Source organism: Vitis riparia, chromosome 13, assembly GCF_004353265.1.
Source record: "Vitis riparia cultivar Riparia Gloire de Montpellier isolate 1030 chromosome 13, EGFV_Vit.rip_1.0, whole genome shotgun sequence".
In the NCBI taxonomy this organism is placed as follows: domain Eukaryota; kingdom Viridiplantae; phylum Streptophyta; class Magnoliopsida; order Vitales; family Vitaceae; genus Vitis; species Vitis riparia.
The window spans coordinates 3,736,825-3,751,037 of NC_048443.1; the positions used below are offsets into that span (position 1 = coordinate 3,736,825).

At 34.1% G+C, this 14,213-nt stretch overlaps 1 protein-coding gene and 1 long non-coding RNA gene across 7 annotated transcripts; one reads left to right on the forward strand and one right to left on the reverse strand.

Moving 5' to 3' along the window:
- On the reverse strand, window positions 1-11,647 carry LOC117928717. Of its 6 annotated transcripts, none has more exons than XR_004653646.1 (7): window positions 11,302-11,647; window positions 10,500-11,005; window positions 9,289-10,416; window positions 5,801-9,114; window positions 5,583-5,677; window positions 2,209-2,318; window positions 1-1,566 (listed from the first exon to the last, which is right to left on the reverse strand). It is a non-coding gene; the product is annotated as an uncharacterized LOC117928717 (long non-coding RNA). The 6 variants fall into 6 exon arrangements; XR_004653645.1 differs by having other exon boundaries at window positions 5,801-5,980; window positions 6,910-9,114; window positions 9,289-11,005; XR_004653648.1 differs by having other exon boundaries at window positions 10,376-10,416; window positions 11,302-11,645.
- LOC117928716 (cytokinin dehydrogenase 9-like) lies at window positions 1,017-3,578 on the forward strand. Its single transcript, XM_034848710.1, has 5 exons — window positions 1,017-1,711; window positions 2,011-2,138; window positions 2,252-2,509; window positions 2,627-2,889; window positions 2,967-3,578. Exons 1-5 carry the CDS (start codon window positions 1,042-1,044, stop codon window positions 3,286-3,288), a joined length of 1,641 nt encoding a protein of 546 aa, XP_034704601.1. The 5' UTR covers window positions 1,017-1,041; the 3' UTR covers window positions 3,289-3,578.
- Window positions 11,648-14,213: the final 2,566 nt, after the last annotated feature.

Here is a 14,213-nt window from a genome sequence, read left to right on the forward strand (position 1 = left end):
TGGAGTGTTTCAAGAGCAAAGGAAGCTATGGGGTATATAACAATATACTTTCAAGTACACAATGAAAAAAAGGAGTGCAAGACGGGTATATTTGCACATAATATACACATGGTGAGGCCTGCAAATTAAGGTCACATTATGGTCACTAAGAACAAGTAAGACACGGCAAAGAAACAATAATTGAAATGAAGTGATTTCTTTGCACACAAAACATGAGCAGGAGAATCTTTAGGCTTGTCCCATGGCTGGGAACTGAGGCATCAAAGACATTGCAGCAGATAGGCAAAGGGTAGTCTTTCGGTGTTTCCTCTAAGCTGTCATCCCAAATTCGACCCCTGTGATTAACCGATCACACTGGGGAAACGGGTCCAACTATACCAATCATAGCCCTTTCCCCAACAAAGCACATACCCATTTGAAATTCACTTGTCCCATGGGTCCATACAAATCCTGCTAGCCCATCTCTCCCTTTCTCAAATAAATCTAGCCATCCCCACTAGTCCCTCTCATCCGATCTGAAAGAAGATACGCCTTGTTTACTTTGGACAAGCAATGAATTCAAGAAAAAACTTCATCATTCATGTGAGAAAGACACTTCTATGGCCAAGCCTGTCACTGAAGGCAGACGAAGGCACGTCCCAGCAAGGCCATAACCTTTTGTAGAAATGGCAAAGGTATCCTTAAGCAGGGTTAATGAGAAACAATTTGAGACATGTTTGTCCTTGATGGAAAAGGTGACAATGTGGTTGCAACTGTTAAAAAAAGTGCAAGATTTGTGAAATCTTTCTTTCTGTGACTTTTCTCTTCAACTTGGCATATGTGATGGCTTCTCTCTTAAACAAAAGAGCCCAAAAAGGAGAAATAAAAAGAAAATCCTAAAACTCTCCCACCCAAGTAGGCAGTCTTCATACGGATGCTCACCACTGGGGATAGGTTGACTCTGCCACCCAAATCTTCACCTTTAAATTCCCTCCTCAGCCCTTCATTTCCTTGGCTCTTCTACACCTCTCTTTTTTCTTTTCTCACATAGAAACAAATACAATGTTGAGGGGCTTCTGTCTTTGGCTTCTCCCATCTTTTCTCAAGAAAAAAATGAGATACCCACCTATTAGTTTCCTCAGGCCAAGTAGCATTCGTTTCATAGCGAGCTTTGTCATCTTGTTCTTGGGCTGTTTAACCGCTAACATCAGCCTCTGTCTTCCCATCATCCCTTCTTCATTGGAAACACTTTCTGTTGACGGGCATTTCAGTTTCCATGGAATTGAGCATGCAGCCAGAGACTTTGGGAACCGGTACCAGTTCCTTCCTCAGGCAGTCTTGCATCCAAAGTCAGTTTCTGATATTGCCACGACCATAAAGCATGTTTGGAGAATGGGTCCTGGTTCAGAGCTCACAGTTGCAGCTAGAGGCCATGGCCACTCACTCCAAGGCCAAGCACAAGCTCACCAAGGAGTTGTGATCAACATGGAATCACTCCAAGGCACTGAAATGCAGGTTTACACAGGAAATTTTCCATATGTGGACGTCTCTGGTGGTGAGTTGTGGATAAATATCCTGCATGAAAGCCTGAAATATGGGTTAGCACCAAAATCTTGGACAGACTACCTACACCTCACAGTTGGCGGTACTCTTTCCAATGCTGGGATCAGTGGACAGGCCTTTCGGCATGGCCCCCAAATCAGTAATGTCCACTGGCTGGAGGTTGTTACAGGTTTGTTAAAGAGAAACAAACCTATGATGCAGTGATAAACTGCATCATAGAGGATGAGACAAGGGTCAAGGGACCAACGTGTGATGAGAAATGGGCAAATCATAATACCAGTAACTTTTGATTTGTCTTATCTGATCTTTTGGTCTTTGGAAACTGGACTCTCAGGTTTCCAGGTTTTCTCATTACGCGGCTGTGACTTGACCTTGGCCACACCTAGAGATTTTGTGATATGATTAATTTCTAAGTAAAGAATGTTTTTTGTGTACATAGTGTTGACTTGTGGAAGGAACTGAGTGCAGGAAAAGGAGAGGTGATAAATTGTTCGAAGAATCAGAATGGGGACCTCTTCCACAGCGTTCTTGGAGGACTAGGACAATTTGGCATCATTACTCGAGCAAGAATTTCTCTAGAACCAGCACCCAAAATGGTAAGAACAACCATATTTCTGCTAAAATTTGAGTCAATGATAAGTTCTTAGGTATTGAAGAAATTACCACCTTCTGAATTCTGATGAAGGATTCTCTTCTCCATTTTGAACAGGTGAAATGGATCCGGGTCCTGTACTCAGATTTCTCCACATTTGCCAGAGACCAGGAATATCTAATATCTGCAGAAAACACATTTGATTATATTGAAGGATTTGTAATAATAAACAGGACTGGTCTCCTAAATAACTGGAGATCATCCTTCAATCCACAAGATCCAGTCCAGGCCAGCCAGTTTGAGTCAGATGGAAAAATTCTCTTCTGCCTAGAATTAACCAAGAACTTCAAAGTGGACAATACCAATATCAACCAGGTGAAGCATGCAACGACTTGCCATCTATTTGATTTCCTCAAATAAGTTGATAACTGAATAAGACATTAATAAATAAACAATTAAAGATCCTCAAATATATTTGTTTTTTTGATGCAGGAAGTTGAGAGCTTATTGTCTCAGTTAAGCTACATACCATCAACACTTTTCCTATCAGAAGTTCCATATATAGATTTCTTGGATAGAGTTCATGTGTCTGAGGTCAAACTACGTTCAAAAGGCTTGTGGGAGGTTCCACACCCATGGCTCAATCTTCTGGTTCCCAAAAGCAAGATACACAATTTTGCTGAAGAAGTTTTTGGAAAAATTCTTAAAGACACCAGCAATGGCCCCATTCTTATCTACCCAGTTAACAAATCAAAGTAAGGGTTGATAAATTGATTTCTTTCTCTCTGAAAATCCTAAGAGAAGTTGATTCATTGATTTATTCCATTTTCAGGTGGGACAATAGAACTTCTGCTGTTATCCCAGAGGAAGATATTTTCTACCTCGTAGCATTCCTTTCCTCTGCAGTTCCCTCTTCCACAGGAACTGATGGTTTAGAGTATATCTTAAGTCGGAACAAAAGAATTCTGGACTTCTGCAAAACAGCCCGTCTTGGAGTGAAACAATATCTACCCCACTACACTACACAGGAAGAATGGAGGACCCACTTTGGCCCACGTTGGGAAGCCTTTGCACAGAGAAAATCTGCTTATGATCCTTTGGCAATCCTTGCTCCTGGCCACAGAATTTTTCGAAAGGCGACACCCTTCTTGTGACAAGGACCATGATTTAAAAATAAAGATGGGACCCTTAGTGTACTTGGAGAAATGCCTAGGGGAAAATACTGTAAATTGATAGCTATTAAATTCAGTATGTCTCACATCTTCTCCGCAACTGTAAGTGTAATGGGGAGGTGGGGGGGCTTATTGAAATTTTGTTGAACAAATGGGTTAAACATTTTAAATATGAATTATTTAATAGACTTGCAAAAGGGACAGGTGAATATCAGCCCCATAAATGATGTATATATTAAGCTAATGAATAAAAAGCAGATTAGTTTCTCTCATGAATCCAAGTTCCAAATACATTATGGTTTGCAGCACCAAGAAGTCACACATGCATCACAGAAATATGAAGTAGCCTTCATTAAACCATAATTGAAAAGAAAGAAGGTAAGAGAAGACAGAAAACAGAAAAGCATATAAAAATGAATTGTCGTTATACAGGTTGTGCAAGTAATATATTAAATCAGCCATGAATTTTCAGATCCAAAGAAAACCGAGGAACTTGAGGCCCCTTAATGCTTCTGACCAAACCATTACCAGAGCTGCCCTGCCCTTCATAATCTATAAGACTGCTGCCATCATTCACTGGAATGGTAGAACCAGGTTAATAATTTGGTCCACTTTTATGCTTTTATGTCAAGTGAAGGCAGCATCATTTTACCACAATGGGGCAAAACGTGGTTAGCAACAGGCTGGTGATAGCAACAATTGTAGAGGGGCTAAAACTGATGGGGGCTTTCATGTCAGTGACTTCAAAGCATTATCCCGACTGTGGCTACCCACCATGTTTAACTTCCACTGATTTTTCTGAAGCGCCCTGTCTGTACTACTACACATTTAAGTTCAAAATCTATGGACCATCAGCACCTAGTAATTCCACATGCTGTCTTCATTTTTATATGGTGAAATTAAGGTTGTGTTTGGTTTCCAAAAGGAACTAAGGAAAATTAAAAAAAAATGTTAAGAAAAATGATTTCTCATGTTGGGTTTTACCATGTAAAATACAAAACAAATATATCTATATATATATATATCAAATATAATTAAAATTAGTTGAAAATTTATGTATTTTAAATTATTTAATCTTTATATAGAAAAGTTAGAATAAGTGAAATGAGTTTGACGTGATATATAAAAATAATTTAGAGACTTTAAATCTATTTTTTATTTTCCTTCACATTTGTTTTTCTTCTAATTTTCCTCACTATTTTCTTTCCCTCACATTTTTCCTAAAATTTTCTAGAACCAACATAGCCTAAAGGAAAATTTTCCAAGTTGAACCAGCTGTCCAAATATGCACATGTCTAGATTTTTACATGAGATTTGAATTTGAACAAGAGCTAGAATGAAAAAATTTTATATTTTCATTCAGCAGCAGTATATTTAAAAGCAAGACATCAGAGAATAAGGTTTGTGTTCAATGGTCAATTCATTGCATTGGAAGAGATAATATTCAAACAAGAACCTCACACTCAAACCTAATTCTTTTGTTCTTTAAGAACCCCAAGCATGTGAAGATCTGTGCTTCATGGTCTTGCCCTTGATACTTTCTACTGTTTTCTTTCTTTGTTTCTAATAACTTCTATTAGCCTGACAAGTCTTTCTCATTGACATACTCCATCATATTCATCTAAAGTCAGCCTCACAGAAAAACTAAAAGAAAAGTGAATTCCAAAAAGAGGTCATTTCTAGCTGGTCAAGAGGGCATCTGGGTGTTGTAACTGTTGGGACAGTGGTATTCATTAGCTCACACAGTGCATGGTTCTGTTTGCACACTGTGCTCCTGTAGATTTTCATGTGAAAAGTAGTATAACTCATGTGGACAAGTTTACAATTTCAAGATGCGGTAGGTCAAAACACTCACCTTGGCATTTGAAACCACTCAAACTTCAGTGACACTTTTGAAAACTGTTGTTACCACGTAATAAAGTACTCCCAATTTGACATCAGAAAAACTAGGAACCTTTATTGAGAATATTCTCTGAGAACCTATCTAAGATAGCATATGCAGGCAACAGAGTTGACAAAGAAAAGAAACATTTAAGCTATCAGCACCCAGGATATTGTACTCCCATACATTTTGCAACATACAAAGCCCTATTAAATAAGGTTAGGATGTATTATCCAAGAACTTTTTACCATATGAACATGCACATCCATCTTAAAGAACATCAAAGTCATAATTGAAATGTTATATAAACAAAAAAAAAAAAAAGAATTTGCATTAAAATAAATAAATAAATAAAAGCCAAGATCTATGTCTAATTTTGATAACAGGAGGCTACCTTGCTTAAGCACATGGCTGACTCTAGTGTTGCTTTTTTTTATAGCAGTAGCTCCCGCTGTTTGTGAAGCAGACAACAAGGAAAAGGTCCATTTTCTGTCAGAAGCACCACAATTCAAACTTTTCATAAGTTCCAGATTGACTAGTTTGCCCTTGATGGCAAAAGAAATCATTATTAATAATGAGAATCTAAGGATCAAAAGCAATGCTAACTCTTACAACTTCCCTGAGAACTCAAGCATCGGGGCCAAGGATCAAAGATTGCCCCATGAAAATCATATCACAATCCAACGGTCAATGAAATATGGGCGGCTAGTATGCTGACATACCAACTTGAGTTTGTCCTGCATAGAGTTGTATATGGTCCAGATTCCCATGATGGTGGCCTCATGCCCTTAACTGTACATATTTATGAAAAGTTCATTAATTTGTCACAGTGATTCATGTATGCATTTCACAATGATTGGAAGCCACCGAGCAACAATAGGATACTCCATGCAGTTAACAAGAACTATGATCTTATCAAAATTGCTCCCTCAAGATCCAGGTCTCTTATTAAAATTCAGTTGTAAATTATCCTTCTTGTTTAAAAAGTAAGTCGTACCTGGTGTGAGAAGTATGAAAAAGAAAAACCAAATACCCTCAGAAAACAGGTAATAAAACTAATCATTGATCATTGTACAGTTTATGCTTTGAGATGAGGATTAGAACATTTCCACCCCCCTCACGACCGTAAAATATATACTCTTCAGAGTAGCTTTCATCTTTTAAGGTACTCCCGGAGGAAGTTTTTTAAATCATGCAGTCTATCCTCTCACAAAATGAAATGTACATAGAAAATATAAGATCAATTACTGATCTATGTTAGGAGCCTCTTCCTGGCAGTTTCCATCTCCATACCTGTAAAGAACACTTCTACTGTTTTCCCTCTTAACTTGGGAAGCAATAGAAACAAGATAAGAATGCACAAAAGTCCTTTTGAACAAAGAGTTTTCCTTGCTTACCAATTTCTGTGAGAAAGACAAGATGAAATCCCATCCCTTTACTAGATTTATCCAGATCTAATGGCAAATCACTGAAGGATAATTCTATATAAAGTAAAGAGGCTCCTTAAAGAATAAAATTACTGGCATAAGTGGATTACAGGGGATAATAAAGCAAGGCTTGTTTAGATAACTTAGGGAGAATGTGAGAATCTATTTCTAATTCCAATAATGGCTCTCTTTTTCACAGTAAAAGACAATTAACAATATATTATCTGCATCACAAAAAAAAGTACTCTACTTACAGAAAATATCAATATAGGAAATCATTAGAAAGAGCATAACCTTGCCCCAGCTCCTTAGTTCTTGGAGATACTCCATTCAGGATACTCATTCCAAATTCTTTTGGCAGGGCACCCTCCGTTTCCTCTGTTAGATGCTCTCTTTGGGAATTCAGCTCAAACATTCAGCCTCTATGTCAATCTTGACCATGTTAATTGTTTCTCAGATATGTTTCAACCTATTTCAAGCTTCTCAGGCTTTATAGCGCATCAATGGAGTCACAAGGACTATCTACTATCCCTCTTTATCAAAGAATACAGGCTTCCTTAAGAACCAATTTTCAACTTACTGATTTGCCATCCCAAGCTATGCCCCATTAAATTGCACATGCACATTGGTCTATTCTAGTTTAAAGAGAAATAGTTTTCAGACAGTAACATCTGATATCAGGTTCTGTTCCAATTTTTAAAGTCATCTTTCCACTAAAACTGTCAAAGTATTCAATGAATTATTTTAACATTTTCATCCTTTGCTTCATTAAAATTTTAAATTTTCACAATCCTTTAGTTTTTGTACCAGTTCAATGGTTTAAATCACTTTCTTTTTAATGCCAATCTAAAAAAGATTTTAAGAAAAATGTTTTCAAAAGAATACAAATGACTCTAATAAGGAAAATGACTTACAATAAAAAATGCTTAACTCAAAAAGCTTAATAAAACAAAGTGCATTAAGAACAGTTCTGAAATTGATGGGTGATGAGGTCAACTTTTGCTTTAAGATTAATGGTAGACAAGAATGCCACATGATGTTGTATAGACTTCTCATCATTTTTTTATTTTTTTATTTTTTTTTATTTCCTTTCGTACAGGTTTTTTTTTCTTTTTTCAATGGGTAAATTTTGTTCGACTTGAACTAGGAATCTCCCACAAATCCTCCCCCAACCCCCTTTTTTTGTATTGGGTTACTCACAACTTCTCACCCTTTTACAATGTAGTACATGGATTCATGAAATAAGAAGAAAGAAACATTAAAATACAAAATGAAGATGAAAAGGTATTATAGAGTAGTTTGTGCTACAATGGAGCCCTTTCACTTGTTTAACCATCTAAGCCAGAGCCGAGAGCAAAGCCCCCAGCTATGAGGCATTATCAGGTGACACCACCTGAGCTGTGTTGCTATAAGTGGAGTGAACAACATTTTTCCTTACCCCACGGAAGAGACATCCCAAGCAGCAGCATGATTATCTCTTCAGCATTAAAAAGAACTTGAAATTGAACAGCTTAGATCTATAACTTGCCAACAAAACACAATGACAATGTTATGCACCTTCTTATATGTACAATGAGGAATAAAGAAAAATACAAAGGACTAGATGGTTCAGATGGTCAATTCTTTCTCCAGGTTATCCAAGTTATGTACAACTTAGAAAGAATCATGTGAAAGAAAAATATGGCACCATACACATCAAGTTTATGTCATAAAAATGCATGTCCAAAAACAATAGAACCTAGTTCATGTCTAATTGATTCTAAGGGTTGCTATTTTAGCTATATTTATCATTATTTAAAAAATTGCAGCTACTTACAAGGTTGAGGCTACATATATGAGTGCCTGATATAAGGAAATTTTTGAAAAGAGAAAACAATTCCAAGCAAACAAAAACAAAATGCAGTTTACAGCCTGCAATACCCAAATGAGTACAACGTCAAAGACCAGGATTGGGCCGAACTGTGAAAATAAGCTCAGTTCCTTATTCGGCTATTTCATTTTGACACACAAATAAAGGGCCATTGGGGAAGACAAAAAATCATATGATAACAATAGCTTAAATATAGCAAGGTTTGAGCTTTAACATGTTTGGTAAAATAAAAGTACTTGTGCAGTTCAACATCTTCCCAAGAAATCAGATGTTTTGGCCACAGTTTGGAAACAACAAAAAGTTGGATCTTACTTAAACTAGATAGATGGATAAGACTCCAAAAGTTGGTGGACTCAGTCTCAGATTTCCAAGTGTTGAAACCATCCAAGATAGGGCTTATCATATGTTAACATGTGAAAAAAATTTCATCACAAATCAACTCAAGCATCTCACAAGATTGAAACATAGGAGGGTAGGGCAGTGAAAGCCATACTGCATGATGTGAAATGCAACTGGGCAGGGTATAAACCAAGAGTGACCTCCTTGGCTCAGCTGGTTTGATTGTCTAAATGGGCTTTCTTGTGGATTGAAATCCAGTTGCAATCCTTGGAATTCAGTTCAGGTGGTCACTGCAACCCCACAGAAAACCAATCAAAGTGAGTTACTGAAAACTTGTAAAATATTAGAACAAGATTACAAACATAAAAATAAAAATAAAATGAGAAAGAAGATGCAGAAAATTATTTAAAGTATTGAATTCAAGTGCCTCATAATGAATCTAAGAGCAATTAATGCAAGCTTACTGCAATTTGAACAGATCCAAATCCAAATCAGTCAGGTCTGAAGCTGCAAAGGTTCTGCTGGATTAACATATTCATACAAGAAGAATACATGGATGCTCCAAGCAATATGAATTGATAGATCAGTATGCTAGAATCTTCCACTTTTAAAATCAAGAAGTTTAAGATATTTAAAGTTACGACTATGGCTACTTGTGAACCATAATAGCTCCCAAGTTTTCTCCAACTTCTGAGAAGTGATTCAACCGGATTGCTCTACAAGGAGGCAATCATATAAGGTTAAATAAATAGTGATTTATAAATAACGTGAGTTTTTTTATACCCTGATCCAATCATATGAAATTTTTTAGTTTCAAATTGTGCGGTTATTTCCCCCTGGCCTGGTGATAGTCAATGATGCTGTCTTTGGTACTAATAAAAAGATCAGTAAGCGTTATATGGACCAATACAGTATGGAAACCAAAATGGATGCCTCTCCGATTTGACCTAGCAAATCGAGCAAATTATACTTACAGGTTTTGGGTTGGACATCAATTCTACCCCACTATTACCATTAGGCAACATAAGGAAAGAAGCCCTAGACCTGGGAACCAACAATTTAAAAACTTCCTTAAAAGCCCGTTTCTTTATTCGAATCAGGATTGAGAAGAATGGTTGAGACAACAAACTTCCATCTTATTCATACTTTGGATACTTATATGACCATCAAAGATTGTCGAAGCAACTAATTCCTAGAATTATAGGATATTAGGATGAAGAAGTTGTTGCCATTTCCATTTGTATCTAGTAAAGTACTAAACATGGACAACCTTGATAGTAAGAAAATAGATTTTGCTGGAAGGTTGGCTATAGATTTCTTGCAACATTACCGGTGTCTTTAGGAACATCTCTATCATTTCCAATAACAAATTACATGAATGCAAAGAGCATCTGATAATAATTGCAAAAGACATCAAGAAAAAAATGTCCCCACATGTGCTCATAAATGATGGTTCATAGGCATTAAATGATTTGATATTTTACAACTGAGCAAAGGTTAATAGAAAGGATTCCTAGGCAATTTAACTGTTCACCACAAGGTCAAAGTCACCTTGCTTGAACACCCAAGCACAATCCAATTTCCTTCTTGCCCTGTAGAAATCACAAGAATCATTGTTCCCATCACCAATTCTAAGGGCAGAAGCCACCATATTTGCCGAATTAACAAAATGCACCTTATTCCACATTGCGGGTTTTTCTGTCATTCCCCTCACCAGAGAACTGTAGACTAATCCAGACTGAAAACACCAACCCGTTTTCCAAAATGTCCTACAGACACCCAGTAGATGCTTTTCATTGCACATCATTATGAATATTTGATGGGTCAAAGTACATGGCCCTTGAGGATTCTCCGAAAAACTGTTAGTCCATGAAAAATATATTATCCCAATAATGAAGACCCATAAATTCCAGCTTTCATGAAGGGGATAGAAGAATCCAGAGGGCCAACCCCTGAGACACCAGCAACCAACTGTCCATTGAAAAACGGTTTTGCAGCACCGGAAGCATCATGAAAATTCATGAAACATATCTTTTCGGAATTGGATCAATGAAATTACACATACCCATTTCAGCACCAACAACCACAAGCCATGGAGACAAGGTTGTAGACCCCATAAGGGCAAATATTCCACTGGATTGATAACAAACCCTCCACTCCATGCTCTAAAATGCATTGAACCTGCTAAAACAAGACATCTAGACATCAAATTCAAAAGCTCGATTTTCAAATTTTGGGCCAACCCCTCCATCCATTGTCATTCCATCCTCCTCACCCCTCCTGTCAACTCCTTTTTCAGCGTACTTAATCAAAACACCCATCTACCCATTGTCTCATGAACCAAACCCTTTCTTCTAACGCAATCACACAAACATAATTTGCAAAACACAATCAAATTCAAACACATATTTGTTCATAATTACACTCCCATTTTAAGCATTCAATAAAACACTGAATAAAATATGTAAACTAATTACCTTTCATGAAGCATTACTCATCCCCATGAAAACCCCATTGTAAAAAGGTAAGAAGTTTAAGAGAACGGAAAGATTTTCTTTTTCTTTTTCCTTTTTTTTTTCTTTTTTGAAAGAGAGGACCTTTACTTCTGCACAGCAAAGTAAAAAGGCGAGGAATAAGCTGTCTTATTCTCTTTTTGAGGATCGTGCTTTACTTCATAGCAGGCCCCTTGGAAGTTGGAACGGCAAATATGGCAAATTTTTTGGACTATACAAGTTGGCTGCAACCTCAAGCTGGCGCTATGATTGAATCCCAACTTGATTCAAGTAAAGATTCCATGGATAGACTCATCAGCTTGTCCATTCCACTCAATTATGGGCTTGTTTAGTAGCCTAATTTACAACTTTTTCTTTGAAAATATAAAAATGAAAAATGAAAAATACATAGAAACAGTTCCTGCAAATAATTTTTTTGAAGAAATTTTTTATATGGTTGGTTCATTATAAATTATAGCAGGATGATAGCTTTAATGACTCGATGTTGGCTCATGCATGAACCTGAGAAGATAGACCTCGATGGTAGCCTGTAAGTTGGGCCTGCCTAGGTCCAGGCTCCAGCTAGTTCTTACAAAGCTTAAAAGTGGTTTCAACCTTCCATGGGCCCTGGTTGAGCTTGGGTGGGTTGGGGTTGATCTGGGCGAACTAGGTGTAGCGGGCTCGGCCTAGCCCAAAAGTCTGGTCGATCTTTCAGTGGCATTAACGAGCTTAAAGAATATTTAATAATTCTTAATTACTTAAGTTGATTTTAAGTTAAATTATTTTTAAATTATTGACTTATTATTTATTATTACTTGTGATTTTAAATATTAATGTCGTTTGATAAAATTAACTTAAAATTTATTTTAAATCATCAAACTTAAAATTTATTTTTAAATAAAGTAAAAGAATTTTGAGATTAAGAATAAGAATTAACCATTTTGACTTAATACTTAAAATTATTTTTAATTTTAAGTTGTAATATTAAATCATTTCACCAAATATGCTTAATCTATTTAAAAACTTAAATAAAGTCATTAACTCCTATTAAGTCTTTAAGTGAATTTACCGAATACCTTTTGGTTAAGTTAGACTCGATATGCTTGAACTAGGTTTAATAGGTTTACGTTTAACGCTTACTAAGAGCTTATTTGACAATGATTTTAGGAAATGTTTATAACTTTTTTAATACTTGAAAACAACTCATTTGATAAAAAATTTCGAGTGCTAAAAATATTAAAAACGTTTTCTAAAATTATTACTAAATGAATTTGAATGATTATTAGAAAAAAGATTGAATAACTTGATTTAACTTAACAAAATAACTTAATGATAATTTTAATTTAGTACTTTTTCTGAAATTGAAATAGTTTCACCAGTTTCACCTTGGTCATTCTTATTATATAATATTGACGAGGATGAATATATTATAGTTGCAAAAGCATTAAAATGGGTAAAAAAATAAAATAGAAAAATATATTCGAGAAAGTATAAATATTGTGTTTTCTAAAATATATATTTTAATTATTTTCAATTGTTTTGTGACAATTATTTTAAAAATAATAATTATATAAATATGAAGAATAATTGAAAACAATATTAGATAAAAATTATTATTAAATATATAGTAAATAGATTAAAAATATTTTAAACATACTTTTATTTTACAAAATATCATAAAATAATTTTTAAAAACTATTTTTTGTAACCGTTTTAAAAGCACTTCTTTATAGCCTATGCTCATATCACTGTTTTTTTCTTTCTCAAATTAAAAACTTATGAATAAAAATAAAATATTTTTTTTATAAAAAAATATAAATTTACCTTATATATTTAAAAATCACTTTAGGAAAATTTAAAATGGAAAATATGTTTGATAGTAATTTTAAAAAATATTTTTAATTTTTTTATTTTTTAATACTTGATAATAGAAAATTTTAAGTGTTAAAAATATTAAAAATGTTTTTTAAAATTATTATAAAATGAGATCTTAATATCCTCAATTTTTTTTAAACAACTTTTAAAACTAATATTTTTTAAATATATATAAAATTTACAACAACTACTACTACTACTATTATTATTATTATTATTATTATTATTATTATTATTTTAACAAACAAAGAATAAGCATGTCCACCCCACCTTCCTACTTGATTTTAAGACGAGTTAGGATACAAATTTAATTGTGAAAACAAATTTACAAAATCTCATTGTTTGGACAACAATAATTTCCACCACTTTTGTTTTTTTTGTTTTTTTTTTCTTTTTTTCTTTTCAAGGAATTTAATATAATAAAAAATTATTAATTATAAAAAAGAGCTCTAACTTTAATAATAAAGCTCAATTTGAAAGGTACTCTAAAATATTAAAAAAAGAAAAAAAATATATGAATTTACTTTTCAATATTATTTATTTGTATCTTTATTCTTGAAGAAGTGTGATTTTTCTCAATATAAGAAACATATTTTTTTTCTTAATTAAATTATTTAAAATATCATAATTATTATTCTATTTAATCAAAATGTTTTTAAAATATTTTTTTAAAACATAAAATTCAAACAATTTCCAGTTCTATTTTTATTTTTATTTCTACTAATTTTTTTTTTTTACTTTTTTCATAATCTTGACATAAGCTGATACATCAAATTTGGGGAAAAAACTAATGGCAACCTTGAAAAGAAAACCATTATTTAGGGATTTTTTACACAATGATTTTAGTATAATTACTAAACTTTCCAATATAAAAATTAAATAAAATTTTAAAATATAAAAGTTTAGGGTTTGTTTGATAATTATTTTTAAAAAACAAAAAAAGTAGAAAAACACAATAAGAAAATAGAGTGTTTTTAGATAATATTTTTTTACATGTTTTAAATTATTTTTATCTATTATTT

Bases quoted from the DNA above. Each gene is read 5' to 3' on its own strand.
- LOC117928716 (XM_034848710.1), top strand. From the start codon at position 1,042: ATGTTGAGGGGCTTCTGTCTTTGGCTTCTCCCATCTTTTCTCAAGAAA. The intron at 1,712-2,010 runs GTTTGTTAAAGA...AACTGAGTGCAG, and splicing joins CTGGCTGGAGGTTGTTACAG to GAAAAGGAGAGGTGATAAAT. The intron at 2,510-2,626 runs GTGAAGCATGCA...TTTTTGATGCAG, and splicing joins ACAATACCAATATCAACCAG to GAAGTTGAGAGCTTATTGTC.